The 21879-nt window shown below is 37.5% G+C and overlaps 1 protein-coding gene across 1 annotated transcript; it reads left to right on the forward strand.

Moving 5' to 3' along the window:
* The first annotated feature begins 3904 nt into the window (after positions 1–3904).
* LOC133319384 (cytochrome P450 6k1-like) lies at positions 3905–20182 on the forward strand. The gene is made up of 9 exons (XM_061523545.1): positions 3905–4323; positions 4547–4747; positions 5395–5541; positions 18555–18739; positions 18823–18971; positions 19063–19181; positions 19259–19364; positions 19441–19689; positions 19766–20182. The coding sequence occupies exons 1-9, from the start codon at positions 4162–4164 to the stop codon at positions 19939–19941; spliced, it is 1494 nt and encodes a 497-aa protein (XP_061379529.1). The 5' UTR covers positions 3905–4161; the 3' UTR covers positions 19942–20182.
* Positions 20183–21879: the final 1697 nt, after the last annotated feature.

The raw sequence follows: 21879 nt of genomic DNA on the forward strand, positions 1-21879 counted from the left end.
CACGTTAATTCATGATTGGTCGCCAGCATGGCACAAATGTTATCACAATGCGTTCCAGATGACTCTAGAACAGAGTCATTTAGTAAGATGGGGTACAGGTACCGAAAAAACTTGCCATATCTGTGGGAAGGCGTTGTAACTGCTACGCATTTGCTTGTAAGATGTAAGGTTCTCCTGGAAAGCGGTCAATACTCTCGTCATTACGATAATGTACTGGAAATCATACGTGAAGCGTTTAGTCTTTTTGTAGCCAAAGAGCAAATGGAAATAACCACAAATGAGCGATTAGTAGATTTTGTGAGAGAAGGTACTAGGGATATCAAACGTCAAACCTCATACTATCCTTAAAGCGGCTTCGGATTGGACTATAATGATCGATACGTATGAGAAACAATACTAAATCCCAGAAGACATTTGTGCGTCGGCCTCCAGACCAGACATATTTATAAATTCGCGAATTTTAAAGTGCGTTGTGATAATAGAGCTTACGGTTCTTTAAGGAACCAACATTCGCAAAGACCATACCATCAAGGTCAATAAATATTACGAGCTCACTAGAAATATATTCGTCGTGAATTTGCACTTGGTAGAAGTGGGAGTGATAAGTATAACGTCTAAATCTCTCTACAACCTACTAAAAGACTTGGGCCTGTCTAGAACTAATATCAATTCATTTTTGGAACGTAGGTAGGTAGCTCTAGTAGGTTCTTTTCAAATTTGGTTAGGTAAAGAGAGGAGCTTGGACGGTGGAGGTGGGCGTTTAACGCGCGTTAGATAGGGGCCCTTAAACCTACACCTGTTTCCAAAATCCCAGGCACTGTTTAAGCTCCTCTCCCTGCAACGAGATGGACCCGGCACCCGCACGATGAATCCATTGAATGCTAAGAGGTTTCGTCTCACAGCATGTGATAGAATCTAAAATCGGGTCATGAGAAATGGAAACAGAAATTAAGTAATACCAGTAACTTTTACCTCACACATGAGTGTTGTAGTTGTTGACTAAAAACGAAAACGTGTTGATGATTCCGAACAGTGTTTGGCCACGTTTAAACGTAACAAACCGGAATTTTTGCGTCATTGTGATAATGGATGAAACATGGATCAATCACTGCACTCCGGAATCAAATAATTGTCATCTGAGTGGACAGATGAAGATCACAGACAAACAGTACTGGTGAACCTCGTTCAAAGCGCCCGAAAGCACAACCATCAGCTGGAAAGGTTGTGACCTCGATATTTTGGAATGTGCGTGGTGTAATATTCATTGAATATCTTTAGAAAGGAAGTACCTTTAACAGTGAATATTATATAGCGTTTAGGATGAAATTGCAAAGAAATGAAACGCATATAACAAAGAAAATAATTTTGTTTCATCAAGACAGCGCACCGTGTCACCAGTCCATCAAAACAATGGTAAAAATACGTAAATTGAACTTCGAATTGCTCTCATATCCACCATATTCGCCAGATTTAGCTCAAAGCGACTACTAGCCGTTCGCAGACCTCAAAGAAATGCTCGCAGGTAAGAAATTTCGCACAAACGAATTTTGGACGTTGATGATTAAAGCTAATTTTGAGCCTAAAAACTGTATTTTCTTTGTTATGCCCGGGACTTTTCAACCCATGTTATATGTTATAACCCGTGTCAGGTGACATCATACACAATACTCCTATTACTTCAGTTACAATCAACCTTAGATAGCGGAATGCGGTAAGCTTCATCGGTCATCGAAAAAATCAAGCCCTTTAATAGGTACCTACACATATTGTCATAAAGTGTTTTCCGGGTCATATCATTATTTCCCTTCAAAAAGAGAGGAAAGAGATAAGTTCTGCAAAGATCATGAACTCGTAGCTTAAAATTGCGTCTATAGCTTAACATCCGGACAATCATATGTAAGCGGATGTCAAAAAGTTTTATCGAGACAGCGGTATCTCATCCGAAATCTCTCGTTGTTACAGCGACCGACTACTGCTCGTTCTCCAAATACCCGCTAAGAATGAGATATTCTAGAGACCGGGTCATACATCCTGATAAAATAACAACGGAAAATACTTCTTCTCTCGTCGGAGCACGGAATGACTCTCCAACTACCTGCCACTAACCTCACTTAAGCTTAAGCTGAGTTCCGGCTTAACAGAGATACGTGTACTCTTTGTAAAGTATTTAAATTTGAACTAGTCGCGGATCCCCAAACCTGTATTAGATATTCTAAATGAGATTTTGTTAAAGAGTTATACAAAGTGTTTCGGATTCTTTTTGGTACACAAGTGGAGATTCTATTGATCGCTCCTAATATTGATTGCAACTTTGTTCTCATATGGTTAATATGCATCTTGAAATTTAGTTTGTCGTCTAACCATAAGCCAAGATATTTTTCATGATGAGAGCGCTGTAATATATCGTTGTTTATCGTCAGCGGAGTGAAGTCAGGTATCTTTTTATTTTTAGCGGAGAAAATAATAAATGAAGTTTTAGCAGTATTCATTGTTAGTAAATTGTGTTGGAACCACTCATTTATCAAATTTAGATCATTTTGTGCATTGACTCTAATTTCATGAATAGATTTATGAAAATAAAAAAGACAAGTATCGTCTGCATACAGTTTAAGGTGGCCAGTTAGTCCTATATTTTCTATGTTGTTTATATAAATAAAAAATAATAACGGTCCTAGAATAGATCCTTGAGGGATACCGTACGTACATACATGTGCTACAAAAGTTATTAATTTTAACTACTTGCTGTCTATTTTTTTAATATGACTTAAACACCGCTAAGGCAGTTCCAGTCACGCCAATGTTACATAATTTGGATAAAAGTTTTTGATGACTTATCGTGTCAAAGGCCATTTTTAAGTCAATAAAGATACCTAATGTGATGTTCTTTTTATCTATGTTAGTTTTAATTTTAGTAATTAAGTCTACACCAGCTGAGAGAGTACTCGACTTTGGACGGAACCCATATTGCCGTTTACTTAAAAACTGTTTTTCAGTTAAGTACCCCTTTAAACGATTATATAAAATACGCTCAAATATTTTCGACATAATTGGCAAAACAGATATTGGCCTATAATTACTTGGATTGGATCGGCTACCACATTTGTTTATATGTATTATAGTCTAGTTTATCAATAATTTAAGAGACTTCATCTGAACTGCAACGTGTGAGGTTTGTTAATGTAATGTTATGTGTGTAACCATCTTCATACATGAAAATGTTCTGTGTACGTTCATGGTATGACTTCGGTATTTTAGAAGCCAGCTCGGGGCCAAATGACGTAAAAAAAAGTATTAAAGAGATCACATATTTCTTTACCGTCGGAAACCATTCCTAAATCTGACATCAGTTTCGGAGAAGCAAAACCATCCTTAATCTTATTCAAAGCTAAACCATTTATCACTTCAACATTTTTTTTGGGTTGTTATTAACCTTATCAAAAAGATGATTATAATATTTGCTTTTATGCATTTTAATGAGTGTCGCTGCTCGGTCTCGTTCTGTGTTAAATTTTTTATGTATGATTTCATTTAAAAAAAACTAAAAAATCACGCTTCCATTGCTAATCGAACTAAAAAATAGAAAAAATAATGTTCGAACACAAAGAAATTATACTAAAGTAGTAGAAGGTCTAACAATCATTCATAGTTAATCACCTCGAAATAAAATTATAATAAAAATTCAGAGTTTCCTCTCAGACGTAGTTGCCACTAGAATGATTGCAACATTCAATATCAAGCACTTCCTCCTGACCCCTGAGCCCTTGCATTTTAAATCGACAAAAAGCGTAGTAAATAAAGTAATAGAAACGAATATTATATTAAGAGGTTATCAAAAGACGATACCTTCATATCTTTTGTGATAATGAACCAAAAATTATCATTTTTTTCTTATCTCGAAAATGGTAAGTGGTTAGCTAGTTATTTATTCAACTGTCGTCATAGAGAATAATTAATTGAAGAAGTGTTCGTAGTCGCTTCAACCGGTTTGTAAATCCTCCTTCAAGGTTTTATTTTAAGTTTCTTTCAAAGAATATTTAAAATTATTACATTAATTATACTAATCCCAAATTCATCATTTTCGACCATACTGTCTGTAACTCGTCTGGTTATAAACTGACTGCTACTTAATAAGTTTTTGAGTGTGTTTATTATAATCAAGTTATGTTTTCTGGCGTGTTACTGTTCACATCACTAGTGATTATTTTCGGCTTGCTATATATAAAATGGAGACAAGTGAGCAGATACTGGTCTGACCGAGGCGTTTTTTATTTGGCACCGAATCCCTTTCTAGGAAGTCTTAATTTCCTTCTGAGAGAAAATGCGGTAAGTTAACTTTGTACACGTTATAACAAAACATTCTTCAGCATTTATTTTATGATAATATGAAAGGAGCCATCTCTAGTTCCATGTCCTCATAGTGTGACCGAGGTCGTATTTTCTTTTGATATTTATTAAACATCAATTTAACTTTTTCTATTTTCTATACATATATGGCCGTTTGTTACATTTGGAGAATTAATTTTTTTTATAATTATTAAATTTGCAGGCTTTGTGGGTTATTCGTATGTATGAGCAATGTCGAAGACCGTATATGGGTATATGGCTGATATGGAAACCAGCCCTTCTGATAAATTGTCCGAACTTGGCGCGAAAAATTTTAAATCAAGATTTCGTTAACTTCAGGGACCGTCATATAAGCTCCGGAACCACGGACCCCGTCGGAAGCTTAAATTTATTTACCGTTAAAGTGAGTTTTTATATTATTTGTACTGAAATTTTCAAACATTAGCGTTTCGCCGCCGAGCATACAAACATACAAACTGAATGTGACTTCTGATTTGACATAACTGATTGTGTGTATGTTATTATTATTAAACATAATAGAAATATAACTCAGTACTTATCATAAATATATATGTGCAGTGGGTGTGGCTGCTTTTCATCTTATTTTTATAATTTTTATAACAACTTCATTCAAGAACCGCTGACATTTTTATATCCATATGTATACAACAATATGAGTCGTGGTGGCCTGGAGGTTAAAGGCCCGCCTCTCGTACGTGAGGGCGCGGGTTCGAAACCTGGCAAGTACCAATGTGATCTTTTCCGAATCATATGTACTTTCTAAGAGTATCTAGACACAACTGACGGACGGTGAAGGAAAACATCGTGAGGAAACCTGGTCTTATAATTTCAAATTATAAGATTGAAATCGCCAACCCGTCTTGAGCAAGCGCGGTGATTAATGCTCTAGCCTTCTCCATGTGAGAAGAGGCCTTGGTTCAGTAGTGGGCTCCGATAGGCTGATGATGTATACAACTCTTCTGGAATTTGGTGATGATTTTTTATTTAAAAGATCCCAACAGATAAACATCACTTAAATGTTCTCCTCAGGATCCTCTATGGAGTAACATTCGATCAAAGATAACTGGAATATTTACAAATGCCAAGTTGAAAAGCCATCAGGATTATACACGAAGCAAAGCCAAGGAATTAGTCCAAAGAATTCAAAACGACGGATACACTGTCTTACATCTCAAGGTATTCCAATTTTTCATTTTTATATGATAACTAAATCCTTTTTATATATTTATGTATTGACGCCATCATCTCAGTCGTGTTTTGATACCGATCACATAAATCTTGTTACTTCACAGTTCAATTAATTCGTTTAAATCTTGATATATATAACTTCGTGAGATCTAAGGCTTTCGTTAGTTTTATTCATTTAAATGAAACTAATATTAGAGTTGACCCTCATGTATCCCATGGTGAACCATTAACTGGAAACTACCAGGAGTCCATTGACATCCGGACACGTCTTAGCATTCCAAACATGAAACAATCGACTTGGAAAGTTCATGACGACAATTTAGCGGACCTGTTAGAGCATCCGGGCTCGAAGCAGGAATTGAACTCGCGAGTAGAAACTTTCCAAAATACTATTTACGACTACTTTAACGAGCAATATCCACCTCGAAATCATTACGCTCGCAAAAATAAAGACAATTCTTTCAAGATAAAAATGAGGAGGAAAAAACGGGAATTAATAAAAAATCTACGTATAGCCAAAGCCCTAGGCGACAATCACCTTAGTCATCAACTAGCTAGGGCCTTAAGATCGATTCTAAAATTAATTCAAGGAATATCGACGCAAACCGCAGAAAATCGCGATAATTTTGACCGGGCAAAACAGGAAGTAGATTTTGATAAAAACCCTTTTGAGTATTCGAAAACCATTTTTAAGAAAGAACGCGGACAGCTTCTCTTGACCAATGAACAAATTTACGATCATTTTAAGAGCACATACGAAGTGCCTAAAAGTGTAAGACTCTATGCGGATCCCAACGAACAAAAACCTGGAATTCCTCGTTTCGATTTCCACGGCATTCCACCAACGCTAGATGAGATAAGTATTCAGATAAAGAAAAAATCGTCTAAATCTGCGCCGGGACCCGATGGTATCCCATATATAGTCTTTAAAAAATGTCCATCGGTTCGTAAACATCTCACATATATATACGATAAAATCTGGTTAAGGAAGCAAATCCCGGAGTGCTTCGGGAAAGCAATTTTTGTCCTCATTCCCAAAAAAGATCGAGTCACAGATCCAAAAGATACTAGACCGATAGCCTTAACAAATACTATATCCAAAATCTTTTTCTCAGTTCTACAAACGAGAATGACGCGATTCATGCTGAGCAACAGGTATTTTAGGCCAAATCACCAGAAAGGGTTTTTACCCGGAATTTCTGGATGCCTAGAACACAACACTTTGCTGTCGGAGAGTTTAAAAGATGCTAGGAAAAGCGAGAGGCAAATAACAGTTTGTTGGATAGACTTAGAGAATGCGTTCGGGTCGATACAACACGAATTGATGCTATTCGCGCTGAGATGGTACAACTTTCCGCCCCTAGTTACTGATATGATCGCGTCGTATTACTCAAAATTAAAGTTTTCTATAACAACTAAAGAAGGCCATTCAAAAACTTTTAGTTACAATGTAGGACTATTTCAAGGTTGCTGTTTGTCTCCAATTGTATTTAATATTGTAATTAACATCTTAGTAGATAAATTAACCAGCAACGAGAAAAAATGGGGGTATCGGTTCAAGTTTAATAATAAATACACGGAATCCATTTTAGCCTTCGCTGACGATCTCGCAATACTGACACGTAACCCCAAACACTGTCAAGTACTATTAGATGAAGTGGATAGATTCTGTGAGTGGACCGATGGATTGAGGACAAAACCAAGTAAATGTCACTGTCTGTGTCTCGGTAGGCGGAGTACAAGATACACCTCATACGATCCGGGATTATCGTTAGGCGGTCAATGCATTTCTACGGTTACAGAAAATGCACCATTTAAATTTCTCGGTCGCAAGATTGATAAAAGGTCGTACTCCATCTTTGGAAGGTATAGTAGATAGCTTTTTGAACGATCTCAACAAGGTAGATAGCCAACAGATCAGTAACGTTAAAAAAGCTTGGATCTACGATAATTATCTAACTTCACGTTTAAATTGGCCTTTCCTCGTTTATGATTTTAATAAAACCCTTTTGTCAAAGTTAGATGCAGGCGTCATAAAGATGTTGAAGTTGTGGCTCGGGCTCGCGCTAACGGCTGATTCATCGGCTTTATTTAGGGATCGCAATAGTTTTGGGATGAGTCTAAAAAGGCCATCGGAGCTCTATAAACACCTGAAAGTTTCCAAGAGGTACATCTTGGGGAAATCCCAGGATGACGTCGTTACATCGCTCCCAAAAGACAAAGATGCCCCAGAGCTAGAGTCAAGGCTTCAATTCCACAAGCAGTTTATGATAGGAGCGCAAAGTAACAGAGTAGGGTTAGGATCAAGTAGGAAGGTCCAAGATACGGATATATTGAAGTCTTTTATTCGACAAGACGAGAATGATAAATATAAGATCCATGCAATAAGTTTAGAAATGCAGAACGAGTGGTTAGACATAGGAGATTTTTGCATCCCATTAGCACTAAAATGGCGCACCTTAATCCATGATTGGTCGCCAGCATTGCTAAAATTCTATCTCAATGCGTTCCAGATGACTCTCCCAGATCAGAGTAATTTAGTAAGATGGGGTAAAGGTACCGAAAAGACTTGCTATATCTGTGGGAAGGCAGTTGGAACTGCTAGGCACTTGTTAGTGGGATGTAAGGTACTACTCGATAGCGGTCAATACTCGCTTCGTCACGATAGGGTTCTGGAAATCATACGTGAAGCGGTTAGTCTTTCGGTAGCCAGAGCGCAAAAAGAAATAACCACAAACGAGCGATCAGTAGGTTTTGTGAGAGAGGGCATTAGGACTATAAAAACAAATGTCAAGCCTTACTCCATCCTTAAAGCGGCTACGGATTGGACTATAATGATGGATACGTGTGAAAAACAATACAAAATCCCCGAGGATATTTGTGCGTCGGCCTCCAGACCGGACATATTCATGTATTCGCGAATCTTAAAGCGCGTTGTGATGATAGAGCTTACGGTTCCTTGGGAAACCAACATCCCCAAAGACCATACCATCAAGGTCAACAAATATTACGAGCTCACAAACGAACTCACTCGAAATAGGTTCGTCGTGGATTTATACGCGGTAGAAGTGGGAGCGAGAGGTATAACGGCTAAATCTCTCTACAACCTACTAAAAGACTTAGGCCTGTCCAGAACTCACATCAATTCGTTCTTGGAACGTACTTCGAAGGCAGCCCTAGTAGGTTCTTTTCAAATATGGTTAGGTAGGGAGAGGAGCTTGGACAGTGGAGGTGAGCGTTTAACGCGCGTTAGTTAGGGGCCCCTTAAACCTACACCTGGGTCGCAAGTCCCAGGCACTGTTGAAGCTCCACTCCCTGCAACGCAATGGACCCGGCACCCGCACGGTGAATCCATTGAATGCTAAGAGGTTTCGTCTCGGATATCCTACGTGCTTTTTTTTGTAAAAAACTACATACTCCCGACATTTCGTTTACTTTTCAGCAACCGTGACGACGGGCAGACTAGATGTGAATATTTGTCAGTTGGTCCTGTCATTTTGGTTTAAGAATTTTATTTTTCTCATAAAGAACATACAATGTTCACTTAAATGAGATATTTTACATAATAATTTAACCGACAATTTAGTACAGTAGTAACGACTTATACAATTTAAGAGTGATTAATCTAAATATTTTTACAATAAGATAATAATTTTTTCTTAAAAATCGTTAAGGATTTTTCATTGAAAATTCCATGAGGTAAGCTATTGTATAGTTTTGCTCCCTCAAACTGTAGTGATTTAATTCCATATTTCGTCCTGGTCTTGGGTAATTCAAGTTTGTGTTTATTTCTAGTGTAATGTTTGTAAGTTTTAGTTCGAAACGTTATTTGTGTGTGTATTGTTTTTGTTAGTATTTTTCTAATTAATATGCATGTTTTAAATTTGTATAACTGGTTAATTGATAATACATTAGTACGTTTATACAATTCTTTAGTTGACATATGGTAATTTAGATGAAATAATGACTTTAGTAACTTATTTTGCGAGATCTGAAGATCCTTTATATTAGTTTTATATGCACTACCCCAAATCTCAACAAGATATTCTAATAATGGCTTTACAAGTGAATTATATATTATAATACGGATTTTCTGTGATATACATCGCGACGATCTACGTATTGCCCCAGTGAGTAAATTTATTTTTCCTTGCAAGTGGTCTAAGTGTGCATGCCATGTTAGATTAGGGTCTAGAATCAGGCCAAGATACTTTTCTTCATTTGATTGTTTAATAGTCTGATTATTTATCATTAATGGGTTAAATTTTGGAATTTTCTTATTTTTTGCATGAAAAAGCATGAAGGAAGTTTTTTCAATATTTATAGTAAGTAAATTATATTGAAACCATTCATGTAATTTATCTAAATCATTCTGTGCTTTTGCTAATAAACTTTCAATAGAATCTTCAAAGCAAAATAAACACGTGTCATCTGCATAGAGCGATACTTCACCAAATAGACCCAGATGACTGATATCATTTATATATATTAAAAATAACAGAGGCCCTAAAATAGACCCCTGGGGTATTCCACAGGTATTCATTTTTGGTGTAGTTTTAATGTTTTTAATCTTAACTATTTGTTGTCTGTTTGTAAGGTATGATGTAAGTAATTTTAAAGCTGACCCATGAATACCAATATTTGTTAACTTATTTATCAAAATATTATGAGACACGGTATCAAACGCTTTCTTTAAATCTATAAATACACGTAAAACTAATTTCTTTTGGTCAATATTACTTTTTATTTTATTAACTAAATCTATTGTTGCGGATAGTGTGTTCGAATTTTTGCGAAAACCATATTGCTGTTTGTATAAAAAATCTATATCTTTAAGACAGTTATTTAAACGTACATGTATAATTTTTTCAAAAACCTTCGATAAAGCAGGTAGGACAGATATCGGGCGGTAGTTTCCAGGATCAGATTTACCATCTGATTTATGAATAGGGCTAGCTTTTGCTATTTTTAGAGAATCCGTAAATACGCCTTCCTTTATACATTTATTAATACAATGACTTAAATCTTCACACACTAAATTGTTAATGCATTTTAATGATTTTGTTGTTATATTGTCTATACCTGAGCTTGAATTAACATTTAATTTTTTAATTATTGTTTGAATTTCAACTTTCGAAGATAGCTTAAATTCATTTAAACTGTAAGGGTGCCTTTGTGGTATGTGTTATGAATGATGTTATTATGTGATATTTCTGTGGTATGTTATTTGCCAAGATTGGACCGATAGAAGAAAAGTATATATTAAAAGACTCACATATGTCCTGGAGTTCATCAATAGTTTTACCATCCATTATGAGTTTTGAGGGAACAACACTACATTTATTCTTGTTGGTAGCTAAGTTATGAATTAAATTCCACATTTTATCCAGAGGGTGTCCTACTAAGTATTTTTCCGATACGGGTACGCGACCCCGGATCCTCGAGCCACCACTTTCATACCTTTATCCTCAGTCCATGCAAGTGGTGTCCTGTACCTCCCTCCATTCCCCTTCCTAACCTCTTTCCCCCCTTCTCTATCTTTTCCTTTCCTGGTTTTACCCGTAAAACGGGGTTTTGGAGGTCAGACGGCAGTCGCTCCGTTAAAACCACTCCCGCCACTCACATGGTTGAAAAAGTTTATGGACTGGGTGCGGCTAGGGAATCGCCGATAAACGACCCGCAGGCACATCGCCCTACACCTGCGTTAAGTGGGCAAGGGCTACCGTGTCAAGTACGGGCACGGCTAAAGACGTTAGTACCCCAACGGAAATTCCACTTTGCAACGTGGAATATTGGCTCTCTAACCGGACGATGCAGAGAACTCGCAGATGTACTCATGAGACGTCGGGTCCAGTGTGCGTTCCTCAAGGAAACTCGCTGGAAGGGCAATAAGTCTCGGAACATCGGACAGGGTTACCGGCTGATATACACTGGGTCGCCTTCAGGTAAAGCTGGTGTAGTGGTAGTGCTATCTGAAGAGCTTCGGAATGGTCTTCTTGAAGTCGATCGTTGCTGCGACTGCCTGATGCGGGTGCGGGTACTGATTGAGGGAGTGATAACTAACTTGATCAGTGCTTATACTCCTCAGGCTGGATGTAGCGGGTCCGAAAAAGAGTCATTCTGGGAGCAATTTGAAGAGGTTCTACGTGCTATACCAGCTGCTGAAGTAATCATAGTTGGGGGGGAAATAAATGGCCGCGTAGGTAGGGCTGCGGAAACGTTTAATCGTGTACACGGTGGTTTTGGTTATGGTCGCCGCAATGCAGAGGGAGAAAATATTCTCAGAACCTGTATTGCGTCTGACTTAGCCGTCGTGAACACGTTCTTCCAAAAGACTCCACAGCACCTTATCACGTATAAGAGCGGGTTTCAACCCAAATAGATTATCTGCTAACCAGACGATGTCATATCGGCAAGGTGACTAACTGTAAAGTCATTCCTGGTGAAAGCCTGACGGCCCAACATCGACTTCTTGTCATGGACTATGTCGTTACCCCGAAAAAGAAAGTTGCCGAGAAGCGTAAGCCTCGCATCAGGTGGTGGTTGCTGAATGGAACGATGCAGACCAGCTTTCGGGCAGAGGTTGGGAGTCAAAATCTGTCGACTAATACCGAAACTGCTCAGGAAGTTTGGGATCGAGCCCAGTTAGCAATTATCACAGCAGGTAAACGAGTTCTAGGCCTTTTTAAGGGAGGACGGGTCATTGCCAAGGAGACATGGTGGTGGAATGACGAAGTGCAGGAGGTGATTCGTGAAAAGAAGACTGCCTTTAAGAAGTGGCAGCAGTCAAACTCTCCTGAAGACAGACTAGAGTACATAGCAGCGAAATGTGCCAGTAAAAGGGCTGTTGCCAGAGCCCGCAGTGATAGGTTATCACCATTATATGATACACTTGAAACTGCGGAGGGGCAGAAGCTCATTTACAAATTGGCACGAGCTCGGGATAAGGCGACGCAAGATATCGCAAAATGTCTTAGCGTCAAAGATTCCCAAGGCACGCTGCTGTGTAATCATGCCTCTGTGAAAGAGAGATGGAGATGCTACTTCAAGAAGTTGCTAAACACTCAGCATCCGTGCAGTCTTCCAACCGAAATACCTCCTAATCTTGGACTTATTGCCCCGATAACACCTGACGAAACTCGGAATTGTCTTCGACGCATGAAGAATCGGAAAGCGGTGGGACCTGACGATATTCCGATTGAAGCGTGGAAATCATTGGGCTCTCTTGGTGTGCTCATACTGACGGACCTTTTTAACCGCGTCTTGAACACTGGGACTATGCCACATCAGTGGCGTTATAGTTACATTACCCCTATATACAAAGGCACGGGCAGTGTTCAAGATTGTGGTAGTTATAGGGGCGTTAAGATCATGAGTCACACCATGAAGCTCTTTGAGCGCATGATTGACCTCAGGCTCAGCCGAGAGTGTACTGTCTCGGAATGTCAATATGGATTTCAGCCAGGATCGGGCACTTTGGACGCCATTTTTGCCATCAGTACTCTGATGGAGGCATACAGAGAAAAAAGGAGAGCTCTGCATGTCGCATTCCTAGATCTGCAGAAGGCCTTTGACTGCGTGCCTCGTCAATGTATCTGGTGGGCATTGCGATTCAAAGGGATCCCTGAGGCCTATATTGACATCATCAGAGACATGTACCGCGATTCCGTTTCAATGGTTAGGACTGCTGTTAGCGATACAAAACCCTTTCCGATCTCAGTAGGGGTTCACCAAGGCTCGGCTCTTAGCCCCTTCTTGTTCAATGTAGTGCTGGACACTGTCTCGGCTAACATCCAGGACCAGCCTCCATGGCTGATGATGTATGCCGATGACATAGCTCTCATTGATGAGAGCAGGTTGACGCTGGAGCGAAGAGTGAACCTCTGGAAGGGTACGCTAGAGAACGGTGGTCTTAAACTAAATGTGACGAAGACCGAGTACATGGCTTGCGGAAGCCCGGACTCTTGCACTATCCATATAGGTCCTGAACCAGCCGTTAAGTCGGAAAAGTTCAGGTACCTTGGATCTATTCTGCATGAGTCCGGAGGCATCGATCACTATGTCCAAGCCCGGATCAGCGCTGCTTGGGCGAAATGGCGTGAGGTCACAGGTGTGGTCTGCGACCGCAGAATACCGCCCAAGCTCAAGGGACTAATATACAAGAGCATAATCCGACCGGTTCTCTTATATGGAAGCGAATGTTGGCCAACACTGTCCAGGCACACTCAGGAGCTTCACGTCACAGAGATGAAGATGCTGAGGTGGATGTGTGGCGTAACGCGGGCTGACCGTATACGTAACACATTTATCCGAGGTAGTCTTGGAGTCCGTGACGTAGCGGATAAGCTTCAAGAGAGTCGCCTGAGATGGTATGGCCACGTTGCACGCCGGCCTGAGAACTACGTCGGAAAAATTTGCCTTGATATGTCGGTCCCTGGAGCAAGACCCCCAGGACGCCCAAGAAAGCGATGGCTGGACACCGTGAAGCAGGATATGAGAGCCAATGGACTTTCCACCGAGGATGCTAAAAACCGTGCAAAGTGGAGGAGTTTGAGCAGGAAGGCAGACCCTGGCTAATGCTGGGATAAATTGCCAGGAAGGAGATTCGCCTTGGTTTGTTGTAAGTTTTCATAAAAGCAGCAAAATAATATCTATCTTTAGTATTCTTTATTAGAGTTCCAACATGGTTCCTTGTCCAAATAAAATCATTATTTAAATCAGTGTTATTGTGATTATGTTTCAAGTCTCTCCATAACAGATTACGTTTGTTGATTTCTTCAATAATATTTTTATTTATCCAATCTTCTTGGGGTAAGTTTTGTATTTTATATTTAATTGTTTTATGGTTTTCAATTTGAGTTTTAATGTAGTTTTCTAACACGCTAAAATCATGTTCCGCATTTGAAAATATTGTTACACACATATCTCTGTACAGTAAATTGTAATTAATCGCTTCATAGCTATATTTCTTCTTTGGTTCCTTTTTATATCTTTTTAATTCGCAATAAATCTGCTTGTGGTCTGATAGTGGAGAGTCTATTATGGCCAAATGGAAATACTTATTAATATTTGTACATACATGATCAATAATTGTTTTAGTAGTTTCTGTTTCTCTAGTGCAGTAGTTAATATCTTTTTTATTTAAAATTTCATATCCAGTTTGTTGTAAAATATATTTATATTTTTTTGAGAATTTATCATTGTTCAATAAATTTATGTTGAAATCACCAAATACTATCGATCTCTTTCTAATTTCTAATTGCTCAGAATAAGTTTGTAAAAAATTTTCTGTATTCGTAGCTGGAGGTTTATATACAAGTCCAATGTATAAAGCATATTTATTAAGATAAATCCACAAATAGTTGTTTCCATCGATATATTTTTCTTCTGTTATTGAGTGCGCCAGATCTTTGTGTATATAAATTGATAGTCCTCCACCTATGCTATCAGTCCTTAGGGTGTAATTCGGAATTTTAAAAGTACATGCATCTTTCTCTGATTTTATCCAAGTTTCGGTTAAAAGTATTAAGTATGTATATTTAAAAGATTTAATATTGCATTTCAGTTCATCCATTTTACCTTCTTTTAGTAAACTTCCCATATTTGCATAGAAAAATTTCAAAGAATTCTTCGTCATTATAACGTTGCTATTGTTGTAAGTAATTTGATGTGTGATGGGTTCATTTGACGTAGGTAAATCAGTTGGTATTGGATCTATATTCAGTTTTTTAAAGTCGTTTTAGTTATCTTAGGTACTCCATTTATGTATTTTATAATTAAATTTGTTTCGCCATTTTGTTGTCGCTGTGTGAGTTCATTTTTCAAATTTTTCAAGTATTTTATTTGTGTAGGTGTCTGATCCCAAAATATACGAATTTTAGTGTCATTTAGTTTATTACGGTTATGTAAAATCGATGCAGCTATTTCTTGGTTATTGAAACAAACTTTAATATTTCGATTTCTGTCTGAGACAAATTTTCCTAATCGTATGATTTTCATTGGCATTGGAGGATTGTTATAAATTAGATTAATTATTTTTAATACTTCTTGTTGGTCGTATTTCCGCCGTGATTCCCAATTTTTATCATTTAATTCAGATATACCCGCTATGATAATATTTTTCTGTTGGTTATAACGATCTTACATTTCGAAGGTAATGTTTTCGTAATTAGACGTTAGCGGATTTGATGAGGACGGATAGTTATTATTTTTACATTCAGTAATATCATCTTCGAGTTGTTTAATTTTTTCATGAATGGATAAATTTTTCTGTCTCAAATTTTCTAAGTCTTGTCTTAAAGTTTGCTGCTCCAAAATTAAATTTTCTGTGGCTGTTTTCATTTCTTGTTTGATTTCAGATATTTCTTGAAAAATTTTATTATTGTTATGATTTTGATTTATCCCAAAATTTTCAAAAAATGTTTGTATTTCACAGCGCAATTTCGTCAATTCTTCTATAAAATATGCAGCATCATTTTCACGCTCTTTTCTTTTTCGTATTTTTACGTTTTCTTCTCGTGTAATGACACGTAAATCTGGAGCCGAATCGCTGCCGCTCATGATATTCCCGCTATTCGATGAAGGTTGTAAACTCATTTTAATGCTAAGTGGGCGGGCTCAATAGACGCAAACGGTTGTAGAGCGAGATCAAAAATAAGTTGCTATCTCTTTTACTCGAGGGGAGAGGGGTGCGCGTACGCCGTAATCACTCACTTTTAAATGGTTTCGTGCGAAATTAACTCACAAACAAAACTACACTATTTGCACTATGCGATATGGATTATAATTGCTTATAGTAATAGTGTTTTTTCACGATTAAATTTTAAAACGATGCACACGTGCGCTCGGTGCAGCGGTCAGTTTTTAGTTTAGGTCATTAATCATCTACCGCCATCGATTTCTTAATTTTCTGGCGTACCGCTCTGGATGCTGGCAGAATGCGCACACGGAATCCCGAGGGCTTGCGGAGTGGTCACGGACATGGATTTTATATTTTTAAGAAGGAGGTCCCAGGTGTTTGTTAGATTCCAGCCATCTTCTCTATTGAATTTGGGATGTTTTTTAATTTCAATAGCCTCGCGGATTAACCTCAGTATTAACATGTCTTCACGAGCGAGGATTTGTGGTTTATCAAATCTAATGTAGTGGCCTGGTTTGTCCATTGTGTGTTCACACACTGCTGACTTCAACGCGCGCCTAATTTTGTTGTCGCTCTTTTGTGGGTGGCTTCAAGTGGTTTTTGCGATGCAGGCGAGGCATGGGCAGGCTGATGGTGGGGAGAGCATTTTTTACATGCTGCAGCTCGGCCTCTAGATGGTCAGCATCACAAAGGTTTTGGGTTCTCTGTAACAAAGATTTTCCAACGGTAGCTAACTGTATAGGGTGGTGGTGTGAGTGGCCATTGAGATACCTATCCGTATGTGTGGGTTTCCTATAAACAATATGTCCCAAAGTACTGTCAGGATTCCTAATGACAAGTATATCATGTAAAGCTAAAGAATTATTTGACTCTAATTGTATAGTAAACTGAATCATGCTGTTGATTGAATTCAGATGGCTCATAAAAGCAGATGTTTTTTTCTTATTTAATATTGTGAAGGTGTCATCTACATACCGTTTATATATTAAAGGTCTTATTCGAGGAATGCAAAGGGCTCGTGCCTCCAAGTCCTCCATGAATATATCAGCGACAACGGGGGAAACCGGCGAACCCATTGCAACTCCATCTACTTGTATGTAGAATTCATCCTTCCACATGAGGTAGCCAGATGTTAGGCAATGTTTTAATAGCTCTGCATATTCTATAGGCATATTTTATCCTTTAACTTACCACTTACAATCTCGATGCAGTCAAGAACAGGTAGAACTAGTGAATAATGCCTGTACATTTAAACTGATCATACTGTCATTGTCTGTAAATTTTAGGTGTCTTATATTTTTGACAAACTGATAGGAATTATTAACAAATGACTTTGTGTGGCCCCGGAGTGATGATAATATCTATGAAAAAAATTTTGCCAGTTTATAAGTTGGTGAGTCAATCTGGCTTACAATTGGGCGTAAGGGAACATCTTGTTTATGGATTTTAGATAACCCATACAATTTCGGTGGTTTTGCCCACAACGGTACTAGTGATTTAATATCTAGATTAAGTTTGGAACTGAATTTATTTATTAATATTTTGTTTCTGTTAAAACTTTACCTGTCGGGTCTTTGTTAACTTTTTTATAAATAGAATTATCCGAAAGAATTTCGATTATTTTATTATCATAATCACTCGTATACATTATTACGGTCGCGTTGCATTTATCTGCACGGAGGACAGGCAGGTCTTCATGGTAGCGAAGGTGTTTGAGTGCAACTGATTCTTGACGAGGGATGTTTTGTCGAGGTAATTTGCTCTGGTGCAGAATATACAATACCTCCTGCCGGATTGCTTCAAACGCTTCTTTCGTAACCTGATTCTTATGAAGACAATCCTCAATGTGACAGATTATGTCTTCGAACATAACATAACTCTATTGAAATTGCGATGTTTCGATTAACCTCGGTATATAATTGTCTTCGCAAGCGAGGATTTGTGGTTTAACAAACCGAATGTAGTGTAAATAAGCACATCTCGTCTGCCCGTGATCACGGTTGCTGAAAAGTAGCCGAAACGTAGGAAGTATTTAGTTTTTTACAAAAATAAAGCACGCGTAGTATATGCGAAAAATATTTTTTTTATTTAAATAAAAGTTTAAAAGAACAAGAATAATAAAAATTACCAACAATAACTGAAAAATGATTATAGTTTGACCGATTTTCTAGGTTTTACTCAAATACCCATAATCTTTCAAACTGTATGTGATAGATTTTTTTCTCATTTTTCTCATGATCGTTACAATCAATCCTGTTACCCCGTTTCGGTTTGAGGTTGAGTTCTGGGAAACCCTGTTTAACTTCGATCGTCTTCCACAAGTTGAATTAAAAAGAAAGAAATAAAGCTCGTAAATTAACAGGATTTGATGGTCGACTATACAACAGATGTGATCGGAACATTTGCTTTTGGTGTGGATAGTAAAGCAACGCTCACAGGCGAGGGGCCGCTGAGAGACATCACTAGAGATTTTATCAAATTATCTTTGTACCGAGGATTATCAATGTTCTCTATATTCTTTTGGCCTGAAGTTACTGATATTTTCAGGTAATGTTTCAAGTCGTACCCAGTATGTCACATTTAGTTATTCTATTTCCATAAGGTAGCCAATAAAAATGTTTACGTTTTAGATCGAAGTTCTTTCCAAGATCATCAACGAAATATTTTTGTGAAGTGATCGATCGTATAATGACTCATCGCAAGAAAGAGAACATCAGAAGAAATGACCTTATTGATTGTTTGATCAAAATTGAGAGAGAGAGTGAAGAAAATAATGAGAGTAATGTTACTTTTGATCTTTACTAAAAATAGTGATCATGGGGATCATGGGAATGTTCCAATCAATTGAAAGTGTGTGTGGTTTTTTTTAGAATTACCTAACGGTATGATAGCGGCTCAGGCAGCCATTCTTCTTCTTGGTGGATTTGATACATCAGCTATGACCCTTACATATGCTATTTATGAGATCGCTCACTGTCCCGATATACAGGTCAATCAATACTCTACATAACATTTTGATGCATTTGAATAAAAACATAATACAATTTTTCACATTTTCCATTTTAGGAAAAGTTATATCGAGAACTTTTAAAAGCAAAGGAACGTTACGGCAATGAAGACTTTGACATGCAGACATTAGGAGAAATGACTTACATGAACTGCGTTATACAAGGTACCAAAAACACCGAATTAACATATCTGAAGTTAATCCGTGGATTGTATTAAATATACACGTGTCTATTATCCAGAAACACTTCGGAAATATGCTGCCATGACCTGGTTGGACAGGATAGCGCAGTCTGATTATAAAATCGACGACACGCTGACCATCCAAGGCGGTACCCCTGTGTATATCAACATACTCGGCATGCACTATGACCCCGAATACTTCCCAGACCCATATACATTTAATCCCGACAGATTCTTACCAGAGAATAATACCAACATAAAACCTTACACGTTCATGCCCTTCGGAGAGGGACCCAGAAGTTGTATTGGTATATATTTGGACTATTTTTTTAGCATAGAATAATCATAATTCAGCATTCGATTAATGAAATTATTTTTTCTAAGGTAAAAGGTTCGGATACATGACGATGCGTACCGCTTTGGCTGCGTTGTTTCTAAACTACGAAATATTCCCTTTACCCAACACGCCTACCCCCGCCCAGACTAAGATTGACCCGTATAGCATGTTCTATACTCCTGGAGAAAAACTTCGTGTAGAATTTGTTCCTAGAAACAAGTAAAAATTATTTAGTTAGGCTGATATAAGTTAATTCGTTCACAATTGTTTGCTTATAAAACAATACTTTTTGTTAATATTTTTGTAATAGTGACAATTGAATCTAATAGCACAGACGAATTTTATAAAAAAAAAAATTATAACAATTGTATCATATATATTAACAATTGTTGTTTAAGTATGAAAATTATACTTTCATCTCATCCTAACATACATAAAATAAATAAAGTAACGACCTTCAGAGTTCACTGATATCGCCTCCTCTATAATTCTTCATACGTTTCTATAACCGTAAAATACACACAGTAATCCGAACATCCTCCGCTAATCACTCACGCGTCACTTCGACCGAAGCGCCCTCTACCAACTTCAACGACAACCTAGACACGTGTGAAGTGCGGCCAATCTAAAATCATGAAATATCATTTCATTTCCAGTATTAATTTGTTTATTGGCAAATTCTCTTACTGAGGTTTACTCGATACTTCTTATATAAGACGGCAGCTGACATAACGAACATATGAGAGTCTTTGGTAGTAACACCAAACACACAACTTTGATCACCACCAGACACAGGACACCCTCAATAATACTCACAAACACCTGCATATTCTCCAAGTATCTCGAATACTACTACTTTCAAAGATAAACAGCGCCGGAACCATTTATACTGATACTTTATAAGTAAAACATGTAGAGTGAAACATGTAGAGTTAGCCAACGGTTACTGAAAATATTTTTTGTTATAATTAATTTATAATTCCGAACTACTATTTTTTCCAATAATTTACAAAACAAAACGTCTAGTGTTGTACAAGAAAGTTAATATAAATTGAAGATATATTGGCACCGTTCAAAAAGCGAAGTTATTCTTATTATGTGTTATTTCTGGTCCCCATCTTTTATATCCAATTCATTTCATAAATCACAGTAGCAGAGTTATCTTCATAAATTGAATTTGGGATAAAGGGTTTGTGACCAAATACTAATTCATAGGGAGTGAATTTGGTAGTCGTATGTGCGGTAGTGTTGTATGTAAGGTTGGATGTGTATACGTAAGTCTGCCAGTGGTCTTGGTTTTCATTGATAAAGGATTTTAAATATTCTTTTAAAGTGAATGACTGCGCTCCAAAGCTCCTTGAGTTTGGGGATGATAAGGTGATGACCAAAGCTGTTTTATTTTGAGGAATTTACATATGTTCTTAAAAAGATCGGATGTAAAAATTTGTGCCTTGATCAGTTAGTATAGTTTTTGGGATACCGATAAGAGATATAAAATGGATAAGACAGTCACTGGTTTCTTCGGCTGAAGTGCTACGTATTGGATATGATATTGGGTTTTGCTTTGTTGGAACAGTTCGTTGGAAGTGGTCGTGTTGCAAATTCTTAAAAATATTTTAAAATTATTTAAAATTTCGCCAGCCAAAAGTGTTTCTAATTATCAAGGATGTAACAGTGATTTCGTATTAAATAATAATTATTAAATTGATACTAATATCTTTGTGTTTATAGTGAAGAACAAGTTAAGGTGCATAGGCGTCAGCGAAGCTCCCCTCACCCCCTCGAGCAAAGAGTACGGCTGCTATTTTTTTATTTTTTATTTTTTTTTTGGTCGCTCCTAAAATTTACATTTACGATGAACCTACAGCGAACGCCACCCAGTAACATATTGATAAGCGGTAGTGAAAGCGCAAGCGGGTCAGTACCCAATTTATCTATATATGATCACGAAAGTGCATTCATTAATATAAACTCAAGAAAACGCAAAGAACGTTCTGAGATATTTGATTACCAAAAAGACCAACAAAATTTTCATAGGGACATTACCTCATTGTTAGAAAAATTCGGCCAAAATCAATACGAAAACTTGATTATGATAAAAGAAGAAATACACACGATAAAAAATAAAATAAAAATTATCCAATCTAGTAACGAAAACCTT

The sequence above is a fragment of the Danaus plexippus genome, chromosome 19 (genome assembly GCF_018135715.1).
Source record: "Danaus plexippus chromosome 19, MEX_DaPlex, whole genome shotgun sequence".
Classification (NCBI taxonomy): domain Eukaryota; kingdom Metazoa; phylum Arthropoda; class Insecta; order Lepidoptera; family Nymphalidae; genus Danaus; species Danaus plexippus.